This window comes from Bubalus bubalis, chromosome 19 (assembly GCF_019923935.1).
Source record: "Bubalus bubalis isolate 160015118507 breed Murrah chromosome 19, NDDB_SH_1, whole genome shotgun sequence".
Classification (NCBI taxonomy): Eukaryota; Metazoa; Chordata; class Mammalia; order Artiodactyla; family Bovidae; genus Bubalus; species Bubalus bubalis.
In genome coordinates this window covers 33177760-33194995 of record NC_059175.1, presented here as the reverse complement: position 1 = coordinate 33194995, position 17236 = coordinate 33177760, and the positions used below count along the sequence as shown (strand labels likewise).

General features: G+C 41.0%; 1 protein-coding gene across 2 annotated transcripts in view; it reads right to left on the bottom strand.

Annotated features, from left to right (window-relative positions):
• Nucleotides 1-570: 570 nt before the first annotated feature.
• The window catches only part of C6 (complement C6), a 77192-nt gene continuing 60526 nt past the window's right edge, over nucleotides 571-17236 (bottom strand). For both annotated transcript variants that reach the window (XM_006076392.4, XM_006076394.4), the window contains exons 16-18: nucleotides 16766-16856; nucleotides 10295-10536; nucleotides 571-1124 (exon numbers count right to left, since the gene is read on the bottom strand). In XM_006076392.4, coding sequence (XP_006076454.4) covers nucleotides 949-1124; nucleotides 10295-10536; nucleotides 16766-16856 — 509 coding nt within the window. In that variant the 3' untranslated portion in view covers nucleotides 571-948. The remainder of the gene's footprint in view (nucleotides 1125-10294; nucleotides 10537-16765; nucleotides 16857-17236) is intronic.

Below are 17236 nucleotides of genomic sequence, written 5' to 3'. Positions count from 1 at the left end.
CAATTCAAAATGACACCCTAGCCTCTCTAAGAAATGGGTGTCTATTTGGTAGGGCATAGTATGATAGATATGACTTACCTTAAGAATTATTCTTTTGAAATTTTCTGATGATTTTTCCATCCATCACACACTTTTAGTTTAAAAGCTTTCTGATGCACTTTAGCTGAAGCAAAAAGAGTCTCCTAAGAAGGAGGAAACTTCAGGAATTTAACTACTTTAAGCAAGGCAATTTCCACGTGAATTCAGTTGTCCTTACTATGATGCTTATTAACTATGGAATATTTCCTCACATAAGATGAGGTTTAAGAATGGGACTCACTTTTCCCTGTATTGTCTTCTCCATAAGAATCATCACCATCAAACACACTATATGTTTTGTATGCTTCTATTATGTTCTGTGTGTCTTCCTCCACAAGAACGTGAGTGTCATGAAGACCAGGGCTTTTGTCTGTTTTATTCAGTGCTGGTTCCCCAGAGCCCTAAATAGTGCTAGGTTTGTTACAGACATTCCCAATTATTTATTGAATGAGTGCATGAAAGTTGGGTTTCAAGAATGTGTTGGACAAGTTGTTTAGATTTCTATGTTTATTGATTCATTGAAGAAAATTATGGTTCTTATTCTGATTTCTACTTGTCAGTATGCTTAATACCGCAGGCATCATAAGGTCGTCAGAAGTCCAATCATTTCAGTGTGACATGAACTGAAGAATTTACTAGATTGATGTGGAAGTTATTACCTAGAGATATGCTACAGAGCTGCATGGATGGGAACTGGTCCAGGGAAAAGACACGAGAGAGGCAGGGAGAATTATTGTGTGAAACTAACACCTAAGGATTTTTGTCAGTAACTCCTGAATGTGCCAGTCTGCTGTTTATTCAACAGTGTCCTTTTGTAGGGGTTATTGGGTGGGGGGCAGTAACTCTGTTTTATGGGTAATTGTGTTAGGGCTAACACCTCCCAGAATGCAGTATTTCCATTTCCCTTTTGGCACATTTTACAGCTCCCACTTCACATATGTTCATTGTTTTCCCGCTCACTGATGATCCTATTCGGACGCAGAAGAGTTGGTCTCTGCCCTTGGTGCACTGGGAGGGTAACAGGCAGACACACTTGGAGGTGGTGGCTGCAAGGAGAGAGACAGTGTGACTCTATAGTGCTTTAGGATTTGATCTTATGGCAACCCACTCCAGTACTCTTGCCTGGAAAATCCCATGGACGGAGGGGCCTGGTAGGCTGCAGTCCATGGGGTTGCTAGGAGTTGGACACGACTGAGCGACTTCACTTGCACTTTTCACTTTCATGCATTGGAGAAGGAAATGGCAACCCACTCCAGTGTTCTTGCCTGGAGAATCCCAGGGACGGGGGAGCCTGGTGGGCTGCCGTCTATGGGGTCACACAGAGTCGGACATGACTGAAGTGACTTAGCAGCAGCAGTAGCAGCAGACTCCTCCCCAGAGCAGCAAGAACTTTGGTGGCAGTGAGTGAGAATGTGGGCACAAAGGCACTGACTCAAAAGACCCAACTGCGGTTGAATGGAGCCATCTGGATGTAAGCGAGGAGAGGCTGCTGGTAAGTCAGTAAGATGTAGGAGCCGGGCTACCTCTGATACCTTCCTCTCCCTCACTAGCCACATCCAGTCAGCTGCTCAGTTCAGTTCAGTCACTCAGTCGGGTCCGACTCTTTGCGACCCCATAAATCAAAGCATGCCAGGCCTCCCTGTCCTTCACCAACTCCTGGAGTCCACCCAAACTCATGTGCATAGAGCCGGTGATGCCATCCAGCCATCTCATCCTCTGTCATCCCCTTCTCCTTCTGCCCGCAATCCCTCCCAGCATCAGGGTCTTTTCCAATGAGTCAACTCTTTGCATGAGGTGGCCAAAGTATTGGAGTTTCAGCTTTAACATCAGTCTTTCAATGAACACCCAGGACTGATCTCCTTTAGGATGGACTGGTTAGATCTCCTTGCAGTCCAAGGGACTCTCAGGAGTTTTCTCCAACACCACAGTTCAAAAGAATCAGTTCTTCGGTGCTCAGCTTTCTTCACTGTCCAACTTTTGCATCCATACATGGCCACTGGAAAAACCATAGCCTTGACTAGACGGACCTTTGTTGGCTAAGTAATGTCTCTGCTTTTTAATATGCTGTCTAGGTTGGTCATAATTTTTCTTCTAAGGAGTAAGCATCTTTTAATTTCATGGCTGCAATCACCATCTGCAGTGATTTTGGAGCCCCCAAAAATAAAGTCTGACACTGTTTCCACTGTTTCCCCATCTATTTGCCATGAAGTGATGGGACCAGATGCCATGATCTTAGTTTTCTGAATGTTGAGCTTTAAGCCCACTTTTTCACTCTCCTCTTTCACTTTCATCAAGAGGCTCTTTAGTTCTTCACTTTCTGCCATAAGGGTGGTGTCATCTGCATATCTGAGGTTATTGATATTTCTCCTGGAAATCTTGATTCCAGCCTGTGCTTCATCCAGCCCAGCATTTCTCATGATGTACTCTGCATATAGGTTAAATAAGCAGGGTGACAATATACAGCCTTGATGTACTCCTTTCCCGATTTGGAACCAGTCTGTAGTTCCACGTCCAGTACTACCTGTTGCTTCCTGACATGCATACAGGTTTCTCAAGAGGCAGGTCAGGTGGTCTGGTATTCCCATCTCTTTCAGAAGTTTCCACAGTTTATTGTGATCCACACAGTCAAAGGCTTTGGTATAATCAATAAAGCAGAAATAGATGTTTTTCTGGAAGTCTCTTGCTTTTTCGATGATCCAGTGGATGTTGGTAATTTGATCTCTGGTTCCTCTGCCTTTTCTAAAACCAGCTTCAACATCTGGAAGTTCACGGTTCATGTATTGCTGAAGCCTGGCTTGGAGAATGTTGAGTATTACTTTACTAGCGTGTGAGATGAGTGCAATTGTGCGGTAGTTTGAGCAATCTTTGGCATTGTCTTTCTTTGGGATTGGAATGAAAACTGACCTTTTCCAATCCTGTGGCCACTACTGAGTTTTCCAAATTTGTTGGTATATTTTCTACCTCCTGTCAATCCATTTCCACGATGTCTTCAAACTGTCCTTCATGTTCTCTTCTCATTGGCGCCACCTCGGAACACTTATATCACTTATTGAGCATGCATGACGAAACCACAGAATATACCAAGTGCTTTGCATGCTTTATTTCATTTAACCCTCACATTGAACATATGAACTACAAGGTATCATACTAACTCTACAAACGAAGTCAGCTCAGAGAGGTTAAGTGGTTTGCCCATGGTCCCACAATTTAGTAAGTGGTAGAGGCAGGTTTTAAATCTTAAATGACTTATAGGGCTGCCTTCTTATAATTCTGTACCACATTTTTTATTTCTTCCTAGAATATTCCTAGGTTATGACTGGCAATCTGGATTTTAATAAGCAGTGAAATTGGGTGATACTTTTCTCAGGCTTGGCTTCAAAACCACCCCATCACTTCATAATTCATATAAATCTTATATTCATGAAAGAGTTTTAAAATGACCATTTGGGGTAAAGTTACCAAAGCCAAGTATATTAAATCATTTTAGAGTAAAGGGATATAGGCTCATTTAATCAAAGTTCAAGGTCTTCCACCATTTGGCCTCAATATCCCTTTGCAGCAGATATTCTCTGCTTTCTTCATCCCAGATAGAGTGACTCTCACTCTGTTTCCCAATAAGGACCCCAAGGGTGGTCCAGTTTTTGTCCATTGCCCATCCTATTCCCTTCTTTTGCCAGACTGGTATGCTCTTTCCAATATTCCCGCACATGTCCAATGCCTATAAGCCTTACCTCCTCCATGAAGCATTGTATAGCCACATATCCCCCACCAAGGTTTTGTATAACTAAATTTTAATGGTGTAAATTTCTCAGTACTACATCTGACATTTTTATAATTTTTTGTTAATTAGCTTCCCTGGTGGCTTGGATGGTAAAGAATCTGCCTGCCATGCAGGAGATTGGGGTTCAATCCCTGGATTGGGTAGACTCCCCTGGAGAAAGCTAGCTTTTCATATGTCTTTCTCCCAAGATTGTTACAACTGCTTTGTGAGAGAGCAGTAACCACAACTCATCCTTATGTTTGTCCCAACCAGCTCTTAACAAGGTGCTCAATTAATTCTGCTTCATCAATCGGTTTCAATTCTGAACTTGGGGTGCAGGTATAAGTATTCAAAAAGACAAGTATTTGATGGATTTGGGATAATCTATGTTGCCAAAATATCTGAGTCAGACTGAGAAACAGTCTGTAGCTTCTTTTGGGCAAATATCATCTCTTTCTCATGTATCTCAACTGATGGGAGAAAACAGCAAAAGGAAATGGGGAGATTTCATAAGCACATAAACTTCCTGTCCATGGTAGGAAGCATTTCTTGAAAAGACATGAATTTCCCTTTTACCTTCTTTGTCAACCAGCTAGAGAAGATTTTAGTTGGGGACAGTCTTGTTTGTTATTGGAAACTCTAGGATTTGGTAAAGAACAGGAGACAGCTCTACCTCTAGAGAGGATGTCAGGTCCCCAGGCTTGTGGAAAGGCCATGGTCACCACTCCTGCAGTACGGTTATAACCTAAGTGCTCTTAGCAAGATGATTTTCAGGTTACCAGCATGAAAAGGCCCTTCCTGCCACCTCCAACAGTCGGTTTTCATGCTTCCATCCTAACGAAACCCTTCCAGGCGATAAGATATTTCTCTCTCTTATAGCTCTTATCACATACTGTCTTGCATTAAAGTTATTCATGTAATTATTGTGAAATTTTGGGGCTTCCCTCGTGGCTTAGTGGTAAAGAATCTACATGCTAAGTGAGTTTGATCCCTGGGTTGGGAAGATCTCCTGGAGAAGGAAATGGCAACCCACTCCAGTACTCTTGCCTGGAAAATCCCATGGACAGAGAAGCCTGGTGGGCTACAGTCCATGGGGTCACAAAAAGTTGGACACGACTTGATGACTAAACAACAACACTGTGGAATGTTACTCCAACTGTGAACAATTTGAGGATATAAAGATCCTTTATCACCATACCCCTCACCTTACTTTGAACAATGACTTTAGCATAGGGGATACTAAAAGGATGTTTATTGAATACATTTTCCCCTCTTGGTAGATATTTTTGAAATTTAGACAAAACATTTAATGCCACAAAATTAGACTCCTTGGGAAGGCTCTTGTGTTCCAACTTTTGAAAAGTGAATTTCATGTTACTTTGAAGTTCCACTTTAAACTTTTTCTCATTTCATTTTAGATAGAAAAGGAAAAGGGTAGCAAAGTACACAGTGTAATCAAGAACACAATTTAATCAAGATGACATTGAATTCAACTCAAAATTAATAATACCCCAGCCTGTCATGAGTAGATTGAGTATGAAATACGTTTTTTTGTTTCCTCTTTTCATAAATGCTGTAGTTCATACTTTTGTTCTGGAGTGCCACATGAACAGATATCTCTGTGACACTGACTTTTGCTCACTAGGTAAAGAAGGCTGGCACAGGCAGATCATATCTTTAGAGGGGGAAAATGCTTTCAGTTTTTGGACTGTATGTAGGATCAAAGGATATTTTAAATGACTTAACTCTCTTATTAAGTAAGGTTCATGCTTTATTTTTACTACCCCAAGACATTCTGCTAACTTGACCAATATTTGTTAAGTATTCAAACTTTATATTTCTGTGAAATGAAAATAATTCCTGCCATATCAATAAACAAGAAATGTCACAGCCATTGGGCTTTCCTGGTGGCTGAGCAGGTAAAGAATCTGCTTGCAATGCAGGAGACCTGAGTTTGATCCCTGGGTTGGGAAGTTCCCCTGAAGGGGAATATGGCAACCCACTTCAGTATTCTTGCCTGGAGAATCCCCATGGACAGAGGAGCCTGGTAGGTTACAGTCCATGGGGTCGCAAAGAGTCAGGCATGACTGAATGACTTAATCACAGTCATAGCCATCAGCGATTTCTGGCTTCCAAATGTGAACGAGGCCTCCCAAAACTGAGATCTAGCAGATGCTGCCACCACCTGCGGTGATTGCTGAGGAGCTGGGGAAATGCAAGAAGCAGCCATCTGCCACTCCTTAAGGTGAACAAGGAAGGAAACAGGCTCGGCTCCAGATAGCTGAGGTGCATATGAAAGGAATGAGTTCAGTGAGCCGAGAGGCTTACATCTTCCCATACAAAGAATGCTAAATTCCTTAACTTGGTATCTGATCTTTAATGTTCAGAGGGCCTGCTCCCTTTGTTGCAAACTTGTATATAGCCTGACTCCCCCTCCCACATCCTTGGAGCAGTTTTCTCAGAGCTACTGAGATCCTGTCTCCCGGGCTCAGGCTCATGGTCCTAGATGTTCCCACCAAATAAAATAACTCTCTACTTTCAGATTGTGACTACAGTTTTAGTTGACTGCTCTCTTTTAAAGACAAGCTTAGGATCCTGGTGGCTTAGATATATGTAAGGGTCACAAAGAGTTGGACCTAACCTAGGGGCTAAGCATGCACACGCTAAGCAAAGGGCTAAAAATAAAGATATATTTTGACTAAATCATAAGTCATGTATTGTTACTCAGCCAAATGTGGAAAGAATAATTTGTAGGAAAAGAAAAAGGGGGGGAAAAAAAAGAAACTCTTTGAAACAGAGGAGTTCCATGAAGACCTTTCTCCATGATAAACAAGGAAAATAGATGTTAACACTAAACACATCCCCAAATACCTGTGCTACCTACTGCGGTACAGACAGGCACCATTTGTCCTTCCTGCTGTCCAAGCCCTTTTATTTTTTGTATGTATTTTTGCAATAATGTTCTTACATTATAATTTTTAGAGAAAAAGTTTTATGTTTTAAATCCAAATTTTAAATAAATACATAGTTGTATAGTACTTTCAGCTCTTGTCTACCACAAATTATTGTCTCTGAGAGAGATGTCAGTTAGGTAATGGTGTTGGTCAGGCAACAAAAAAATGAATAGTAATGTTTACCTACATGATGATTGAACAATGATTAGAGTCAAGCAATGTAAGTATTTAGGCCTGGTTTTCCGTCTCCTACGTGAAATTGGAATGCTCAAACTAATCGTACTCATCTCACACGCTGGTAAAGTAATGCTCAAAATTCTCCAGGCCAGGCTTCAGCAATATGTGAACTTCCAGATGTTCAAGCTGGTTTTAGAAAAGGCAGAGGAACCAGAGATCAAATTGCCAACATTCGCTGGATCATCAAAAAAGCAAGAGACTTCCAGAAAAACATCTGTTTCTGCTTTATTGACTATGCCAAAGCCTTTGACTGTGTGGATCACAATAAACTGTGGAAAATTCTGAAAGAGAGGGGAATACCAGATCACCTGACCTGCCTCTTGAGAAACCTGTATGCAGGTCAGGAAGTAACAGTTAGAACTGGAAATGGAACAACAGACTGGTTCCAAATAGGAAAAGGAGTACATCAAGGCTGTATATTGTCACCCTCTTACTTAACTTATATGCAGAGTACATCATGAGAAACGCTGGGCTGAATGAAGCACAAATTGGAATCAAGATTGCCGGGAGAAATATCAATAACCTCAGATATGCAGATAGCACCACTTTTATGGCAGAAAGTGAAGAACTAAAGAGCCTCTTGATGAAGGTGAAAGAGGAGAGTGAAAAAGTTGGCTTAAAGCTCAACATTCAGAAAATGAAGATCATGGCATCTGGTCCCATCATTTCATGGCAAACAGATGGGGAAACAGTGGAAACAGTGGCTGACTTTATTTTGGGGGGCTCCAAACTCACTGCAGATGCTGATTGCAGCCATGGAATTAAAAGACATTTACTCCTTGGAAGGAAAGTTATGACCAATCTAGACAGCATATTAAAAAGCAGAGACATTACTTAGCCAACAAAGGTCCATCTAGTCAAGACTATGGTTTTTCCAGTAGTCATGTACGGATGTGAGAGTTGGACTGTGAAGAAAGCTGAGTGCCGAAGAATTGATGCTTTTGAACTGTGGCATTGGAGAAGACTCTTGAGAGTCCCCTGGACTGCAAGGAGATCCAACCAGTCCATCCTAAAGGAAATCGGTCCTGGGTGTTCATTGGAGGGACTGATGTTGGGGCTGAAACTCCAATATTTTGGCCACCTAATACAAAGAGCTGACTTATTTGAACAGACCCTGATTTGGGGAAAGATTGAAGGCAGGAGGAAAAGGGGATGGAGGATGAGGTGGTTGGATGGCATCACCGACTCAATGGACATGAGTTTGGGTAAACTCCAGGAGTTAATGATGGACAGGGAGGCCTGGCGTGCTGTGGTCCATGGGGTCGCAAAGATTCGGACACGACTAAGCGACTGAACTGAACAGATGTGAAATTGCCTTATTCAGGGCACAAGGTGAGAAGCCCCAGAGAGTGACCTGCTGAGTAGCCACCAGCAGATGGCCTGTTGGCTGTGCCAGTCATGGTGACCCTCTGTCATGGATTCCATCCTGCCACCTGTCAAGGGAGCTGGACCTTGATAATCAGCTTTAAGTGGATTGAGAAAAGCCTGGATTTGGTTTATAACACCTCTCCCTTTTCCCAGGACTGACTCAAAGAACTGGGTTGAAAAGTGAAAGAGAAGTCAAGGGTAATAATAAGGTTTTTATCTTTGTTTTTGCAAAACTAAAGTGGCTTCAGCAGAAGGTAGATGTTAACGATTCAGTAAGTTCCCGTTGCTTACTTTATGCCTCCATTTCAGATGATTTTTTGAAGATGGGCCAGAGGGAAATCTAGCTGCCTATTTGAGTTCTGTTAAGTCCTAATCCTCAACCCATATTTATGTATTATATGAAACTCAGTTGAACTATTTCAGGTTCCAATTTCACCTTAGCACAATTGCACTGCTGTGAAGTTTCTGCTTTTAAGCAATTCACAAATGAAATGCCAATAGGCAATACACTGAAAGAAAATAGAAATGTAATACTACTTTTTAAGTAACAAATAGGCAGAGATATAAACGGGTAATAGCTCCAAGGTTTGGTGAGGGTGTGGAAGGCAGTCTTTATCACACACTGTAAATATGAATATAATATGATAAAGACATTTCTAGAAAGCAAGTTGATACATAGCATCAACAATGACTTTCTATTTTAAAATAGTATTTATCTAGAAACATTCCATTTAAGTATAATCTAAGGATAGAATCTTAGAGTATAAATTTACCTGTGATAGATTTGTCTATCACAGCACTGTTTCTAACAGCAAAATCTGGGGAAAAACCTAAATATCAAATTGAAGATTGATTAAGTAAAATCACAAAATGCCCATATAAGCTTTTGCAGACATTGAAAATTATGTGGGAGAATAATATATAATGATATGGAAATAGTTTCATGATATATCAAAGTGAAAAAAACAGCAATATATAAAATAAGATGCAGTATATGATCCTATTTTTTTCAAACATGTAATGTAATCAATGCCATCCCTGAGGTGTGTGAGGCTCCAGGGAATTTTTTAATGGGGTGTTTCTTTTATATAAAGGACTGAAGTCATTCTAAATTAGTGTCAACTCCTTACTAGCATTCCGATCTCAAGCAATTTTGAGAAAGACTACCCTGCTGGCCAGTGGCTCACCAGGCTGCTCTCTGGGAATGAGGGTCTAGCTCTGAGCCGGGGAGGACTCTGTAGGTAGAGTCCCAGAGCTTCTTGGGACATCACACCTAATGAGGAGAGAAGCAGTAGAGGATAGAAGAATGTCCCACAAGAGGGGAACAGGGCTTGGGCTCACAAGGGATCTCATGTGGGTTCAAGGCATCCTGCCTGTGGAACCTCACCAGCATGGGCTGATCCCAGCCACTACAAAGGGATTTCAAAACACTTGAGGCAGATGCTTCTGGTAGTTGGTATTGGTGAGGAACCCAGTCCAGGGCACTCTATCTATGCTTGCCCAAGCTGGTTCCATCTGCCAGAGGAAACTTAGACAGATTGATAAAAGCCCTCCAAAGGGTGGGGAAGAGGGGTACTGAAGCATGAGATCAGGATGGGTGTTCTTACTTGGGGACAATGGGTGGGTCTGATTATGTATGTACAGAAAAAGACTGGAAAGATTTACATCAAAGTTGTTAAAGTAGTTATTTCTAATTGTGGGTAGGTTGGGTTCTAATTTTCCCTTCTATTTAAATCATTTCCTAACACTTTTTTTTATAATGAAAAAGAATTAGTTTTGATTAAGGAAAGGTTATTTATAAGAAACAATGTATAAATACAAATAAGATGTACTAGCTGAGATGAAGGTTAAGTGATAGCTTTTCTAGTATTACCACTGGATTACCACTGGAGCTTACCTGAACATTTTTCCCAGTCATAGCAGGTGTCATAGTCACAGGATTCATTCTTTGTGCTACTGGATGAAAGTTTTATCCTTTCCAGGCCCCATTTTAACTGTGGACCCTCTTCGCATGAACCAGTATGTAGAAAATGGAGTTGCTGATTATTTAAACATTTCTCAGCCAAAAGCGTACAAGCAGAGGAAGTAAAGTGATGGCTGGATGTTGTATCAAGCACACAGATTTCTTCTGAATAATGGCTGTACGGGAGAGAAAAGCAAGCATTTATACATGAAGACTAGAAAAGATGGTGTGTAGCCAACTCATATGTTAGCTTACCACCTAGTTCTGTACCCCCTACTCTCTTCCCCCCAGTTTTTCTTCTTTCAGTCTCTCATTTAATCTTGCATGCTCTGGGATTCATTGGCCTAAAAAAAAATTTCATTTTAAGCTTGTTACTACTCACAACTGCCTTCAAATTAAAGTCTGAATTCGTTAATTCTGATAATCAAAATCTTCCGTATTTTGAATTCATTCAATCAACTTTCCTTTCTAGAATCAGTTTCCCATCCTCCTTAATCCCTTTTTATTACCTGACAATTGTATTGAGCATTTTCTAGACTGACAAGATTATTCTTCCTTTGCTACCATCCCATGCCCTGCTCAATCCATGTTGCACTGTCTCCCCTCTCCGGCTGTCTATGTCCAGATCAATTCTTGGCTACATTAATCCTGATCAACCTAGCCTATTTTAGTCTGCACTTCCCCTGAACTCAATTACAACACCAAAGTCTTATACATAATTATATAGCATTGCAAGTGTGTTTGTATTGTGACTAAGAGCATGAGTTTTTAGGTCAATCTCTGAATAACTCACTAAATCTAAGTAAAGAGATGGGTCCTGCTAACAAGAAGATAGCCATAGTCTTTCTCTTGCTGAGAGGACAAGAACTTGATTACTCCAAACCTGAGTTTCTTCTCTGATGTCAACTTTAGAGTTAAAAATCAGTGCACCAGTGTGTAAATTTGTTTCCAGGAACTGAAGTCCAGAGAGAGAACAAAAAGCCACTTTCTAAGTTCAGAGAACTTAAGCTGCGGGGCCAGTCACTCTCACAAACACCTTTGATGGCACCTATCAAAGAGGACTGAGGAGTATAGGAAGAGGCTGGAGAGGGAGGGCTGAGCTGAAATTCAGACAGTTTAGAGGAGTCTGTACTCTCATAGTCTGGTATTGCAAAGACAAAGAAAGAAGTTCCCTCTGGGTTACATGGACAATGTGAATGTTGTGAGTTCTCACTAGAAGGCCATCTTCTGGGTGAGGAGACCCCAGCAGCAGGTGGCTCATACAAGGTGGACCACTTGTGGTTGATTCTTAGGAAGGTAGACAGAGCCAACTTTGGGCTGAATTACAACAGTGGAATGTTACAGAAAAAGTCCCTGTAGTGTTCTCATAAATAAATAAATAAACAAAGTGTCCCTACAAGCATTTGTTTACTTGGAACTCAGAAGAATGTGAGAGGCAATCAGTGTTAAAGCTGAAAAAAAACCTGGGTGCAAAGAAATAGAAGAAAAATTCAAAGGTAGCAATTATGAACTGCTGCTGCTGCTGTTTAGTCACCAAGTTGTGTCTGACCCTTTGTGACTCCATGAACTGTAGCCCAGCAGGCTCCTTGTCCATGGGATTTTCCAGGCAAGAGTACTGCAGTGGGTTGCCATTCCCCTCTTCAGGGGATCTTCTTGACCCAGGGATCGAACCTGTGCCTCCTGCATTGGCAGGTGAATTCTTTATCACTGAGCCACCTGGGAAGCCCCAACAATTATGTACATAGACAGAAAAAGAGACACAGATGTATAGAACAGTCTTTTGGACTCTTTTAGGAGAGGGTGAGGGTGGGATGATTTGAGAGAATGGCATTTAAACATGTATAATATCATATGTGAAATGAATCGCCAGTCCAGGTTCGATGCATGATACAGGATGCTTGGGGCTGGTGCACTGGGATGACCCAGAGGGATGGTATGGGGAGGGAGGTGGGAGGGGGGTTCAGGATGGGGAACACGTGTACACCCGTGGCAGATTCATGTTGATGTATGGCAAAACCAATACAATATTGTAAAGTAATTAGCCTCCAGTTAAAATAAATAAATTTATATTAAAAAAATAAAAAATAAAGATGAAAATTGTCCTAGAACAGCCTGCATTGTTTAAAATATATAAAAAGTGAAATATCACAACTGGACACAGTCTGTTGACTTCCTATTTCACCATTTATTCATTCTCTTCCTCAGTAACTTAACTCTAATTTTATTCACCATGTAGGACCACCCAAGACAGACAGGTCATGGTGGAGAGTTTTGACAAAATGTGGTCCACTGGAGAAAGGAATGGCAAATCACTTCAGTACTATAGCCTTAAGAACCTCATGAACAGTATGAAAAGGCAAAAAGATAGGACACTAAAAGATATGGGTGCAATATGCTACTGGAGATCAGTGGAGAAGTAACTCCAGAAAGAATGAAGGGAAGGAGCCAAAGCAAAAACAACACCCAGTTGTGGATGTGACTGGTGATAGAAGCAAGATCTGATGCTGTAAAGAGCAATACTGCATAGGAACCTGGAATGTTAGGTCCATGAATCAAGGCAAATTGGAAGTGGTCAAACAGGAGATGGCAAGAGTGAATGTTGACATTCTAAAGGAATCAGCAAACTAAAATGGACTGGAATGGGTGAATTTAACTCAGATGACCATTATATCTACTAGTGTCGGCAGGAATCCCTTAGAAGAAATGGAGTAGCCATCATGGTCAACAAAAGAGTCCAAAATGCAGTACTTGGATACAATCTCAAAAACGACAGAATGATCTCTGTTCATTTCTATGGCAAACCATTCAATTCACGGTAATCCAAGTCTATGCCTGGACCAGTAACGCTGAAGAAGCTGAAGTTGAACAGTTCTATGAAGACCTACAAGACCTTTTAGAATTAACACCCCCAAAAGATGTCCTTTTCATTATAGGGGACTGGAATGCAAAAGTAGGAAGTCAGGAAACACCTGGAGTAACAGGCAAATTTGGCCTTGGAGTACAGAATGAAGCAGGGCAAAGGCTAATAAAGTTTTGCCAAGAGAACGCACTGGTCATAGCAAACATCCTCTTCCAACAACACAAGAGAAGCCTCTACACATGGACATCACCAGATGGCCAACACTGAAATCAGATTGATTATATTCTTTGCAGCCAAAGATGCAAACAGATGTATAGAGAAGCTCTATACAGTCAGCAAAAATAAGACCAGGAGCTGACTGTGGCTCAGATCATGAGCTCCTTATTACCAAATTCAGACTTAAATTGAAGAAGTAGGGAAAATCATAGACCATTCAGGTATGACCTAAATCAAATCCCTCATGATTATACAGTGGAAGTGAGAAATAGATTTAAGGGACTAGATTTGATAGACAGAATGCCTAATGAACTATGGATGGAGGTTCGTGACATTGTACAGGAGACAGGGATCAAGACCATCCCAAGAAAAAGAAATGCAAAAAAGCAAAATGGCTGTCTGAGGAGGCCTTACAAATAGCTGTGAAAAGAGAAGCAAAAAGCAAAGGAGAGAAGGAAAGATAAACCCATTTGAAGGCAGAGTTCCAAAGAATAACAAGTAGAGATAAGAAAGTCTTCCTCAGTGATCAGTGCAAAGAAATAGAAGAAAATAATAGAATGGCAAAGACTAGAGATCTCTTTAAGATGATTAGAGATTCCAAGGGAAACTTTCATGCAAAGATGGGCTCAATAAAGGACAGAAATAGTATGGACGTAACAGAAGCAGAAGATATTAAGAAGAGGTGGCAAGAATACACAGAAGAAATGTACAAAAAAGATCTTCATGACCCAGATAATCACGATGGTGTGATTACTCACCTAGAGTCAGACATCCTGGAATGTGAAGTCAAGTGGGCCTTAGGAAGCATCACTACGAACAAAGCTAGGGGAGGTGAGGAATTCCAGTTGAGCTATTTCAAATCTTAAAAGATGATGCTGTGAAAGTGCTACACTCAATATGCCAGCAAATTTGGAAAACTCAGCAGTGGCCACAGAACTAGAAAAGGTCAGTTTTCATTCCAATCCCAAAGAAAGGAAATGCCAAAGAATGCTTAAACACCGCACAATTGCACTCATCTAGTACTCTAATAAAGTCATACTCAAAATTCTCCAAGCCAGGCTTCAGCAATACGTGAACTGTGAAATTCCAGATGTTCAAGCTGGTTTTAGAAAAGGCAGAGGAACCAAGATCAAATTGCCAACATTCCCTGGATCATGGAAAAAGCAAGAGAGTTCCAGAAAAAACATCTATTTCTGCTTTATTGACTATGTTAAAGCCTTTGACTGTGTGGATCACAATATCTGTGGAAAATTCTGAAAGAGTTGGGAATACCAGACCACCTGACCTGCCTCTTGAGAAATCTGTATGCAGGTCAGGAAGCAACAGTTAGAACTGGACATGGAACAACAGACTGGTTCCAAATAGGAAAAGGAGTACATCAAGGCTGTATATTGTCACCCTGCTTATTTAACTTACATGCAGAGTACATCATGAGAAACGCTGGGCTGGATGAACCACAAGCTGGAATCAAGATTGCCAGGAGAAATATCAATAACCTCAGATATGCAGATGACACCACCCTTATGGCAGAAAGTGAAGAAGAACTAAAGAGCCTCTTGAAGGTGAAAGAAGAGAGTGAAAAAGTTGGCTTAAAGCTCAACATTCAGAAAATGAAGATCATGGCATCTGGTCCCATCATTTCATGGCAAATAGATGGGGAAACAGTGGAAACAGTGGCTGACTTTATTTTGGGGGGCTCCAAACTCACTGCAGATGGTGACTGCAGCCATGAAATTAAAAGACGCTTACTCCTTGGAAGGAAAGTTATGACCAACCTAGACAGCATATTAAAAAGCAGATACATTACTTAGCCAACAAAGGTCCATCTAATCAAGGCTATGGTTTTTCCAATAATCATGTATGGATGTGAGAGTTGGTGTATAAAGAAAGCTGAGTGCCAAAGAATTGATGCTTTTGAACTGTGGTGTTGGAGAAGACTCTCGAGAGTCCCTTGGACTGCAAAGAGATCCAACCAGTCCATCCTAAAGGAGATCAGTCCTGGGTGTTCATTGGAAGGACTGATGCTGAAGCTGAAACTCCAATACTTTGGCCACCTGATGCGAACAGCTGGCTCACTGGAAAAGACCCTGATGCTGGGAAAGATTGAGGGCAGGAGGAGAAGGGGACGTCAGAGGATGAGATGGTTGGATGGCATCACCGACTCGATGGACATGAGTTTGAGTAAATTCTGGGAGTTGGTGATGGACAGGGAGGCCTGTTGTGCCGTGGTCCATGGGGTCACAAAGTGTCGGACATGACTAAGAGACTGAACTGAACTGAACTGAACAGAATTTTATTGAAAAAATGCTTTTGCTTCTAGCCAATGATTTTGATTCTAGGCATTTCATTGCCTCCCTTGCAGGGCCACATGGCCATGTGAACAAGAAAAGAGTAGTGAAATGGAAGCCATGATGAATCCCCCAGGAACACTTCTTAAAAAGAGAGCATGTGTCCATTTCTGGTCTTCCTTCTATTGTAATCCAGCAGAGAAATCTTGGACCATGGTATAACTTCAAGAATGTCAGAATAGACAACTTTAATAAAAAGAAATAAAGTATCAGCTATACCTCAATAAAAAATAAAGTATGAATATTAGATTAAAAAAAAGCATAGCAGAACAGACAGCAGGAAGGAGCTCCAGTTCTATCTGAAAGAAAAGAATCACCAGACCATCCCTAGACTGCCTTCCCCATGAATTTATTTTGTAAGATAGAGAAACAAAATTTTCCTTAAGCGAGTCTTACTTTGGATTTTACTCCCATGAATGTAGTCCTGACATTAATAAGCACTCTCAACACTCCTGGGTTTGTTTATGTAGAAAAAGGCAATTATAACAACAGAGAGTCATGGCAGCCATATCAGGATATATCATTTTTCTTTATGCTCTCTGCCAACATGTGAAAGGATAAACTAACAAAGAGATGTGTGTGTATGTGTGTGTTCATGTGTGTGTGAAGTCCATGCTCACACCTCTTTCTCTACTCTAACCTCTTGGAGTCACAACTTTGCCCCTATACTTAGTGGGGAGAAGAAGGCTTTGAGATAATTGTGTCTGATGCTTTAAACAGGATAGAAATGTCTTTATCACCAGAATGAAACTGTTTTAGTACAAAAGCTATGCAAACTTAGGGAACAAGGCTGAGAGATAATTAAGAATGCTTGCTACTCAATGGGGAAGGAAGAATTCAACAGAGCACAGGGGGTATCAGTTATATTAAAAATTAATATGCTTTGTATTCATGCTTTAAGAAGCCCGGCTCCTTCATGAAGTTGGTTACACTAGACTGGTTTTCTCAGTTCCTAAGGTCAGTCCAGAGAGTATCTCTTACCCACAGTCTTCTTCTGGAGACATGCAAATGCATTCAGATCCCAACTGTTTTTGTCCTGGTTGACAGTGACCCCTTAAGCCTGTCAGGACATCTGAAACAAAAGAAAATGAAGAAAAGAACAGTTCACAGCATGGATTTCAAGTGGTAAGTTTGAATTTAGGAGAAAAGGCTATGGTGAAATGTTCTCACTTATCTCCTAGAGTTAGAGCACTCATTTTAGCTTTTTCACATCTGTTGTTATGAAATAGTCCATCTGAAAAGCCCTTTCTAGCCCTTGTGAGCTGTCACGTTTCCAACCTAAAACTGCTATTAAGTTCAAGAAAATGCAACTGGTGAAATTTTTGTTCGTTTTTTCAAATATTTGTCGAACGACTATGATTTACCAGCACTGTGATCGATTCTGAAGATAGTGAGTTGAGCAAAATTTGACCCAGATCCCTTGCTCTCAGAAATTCTAGTCTTGTGGGCAGA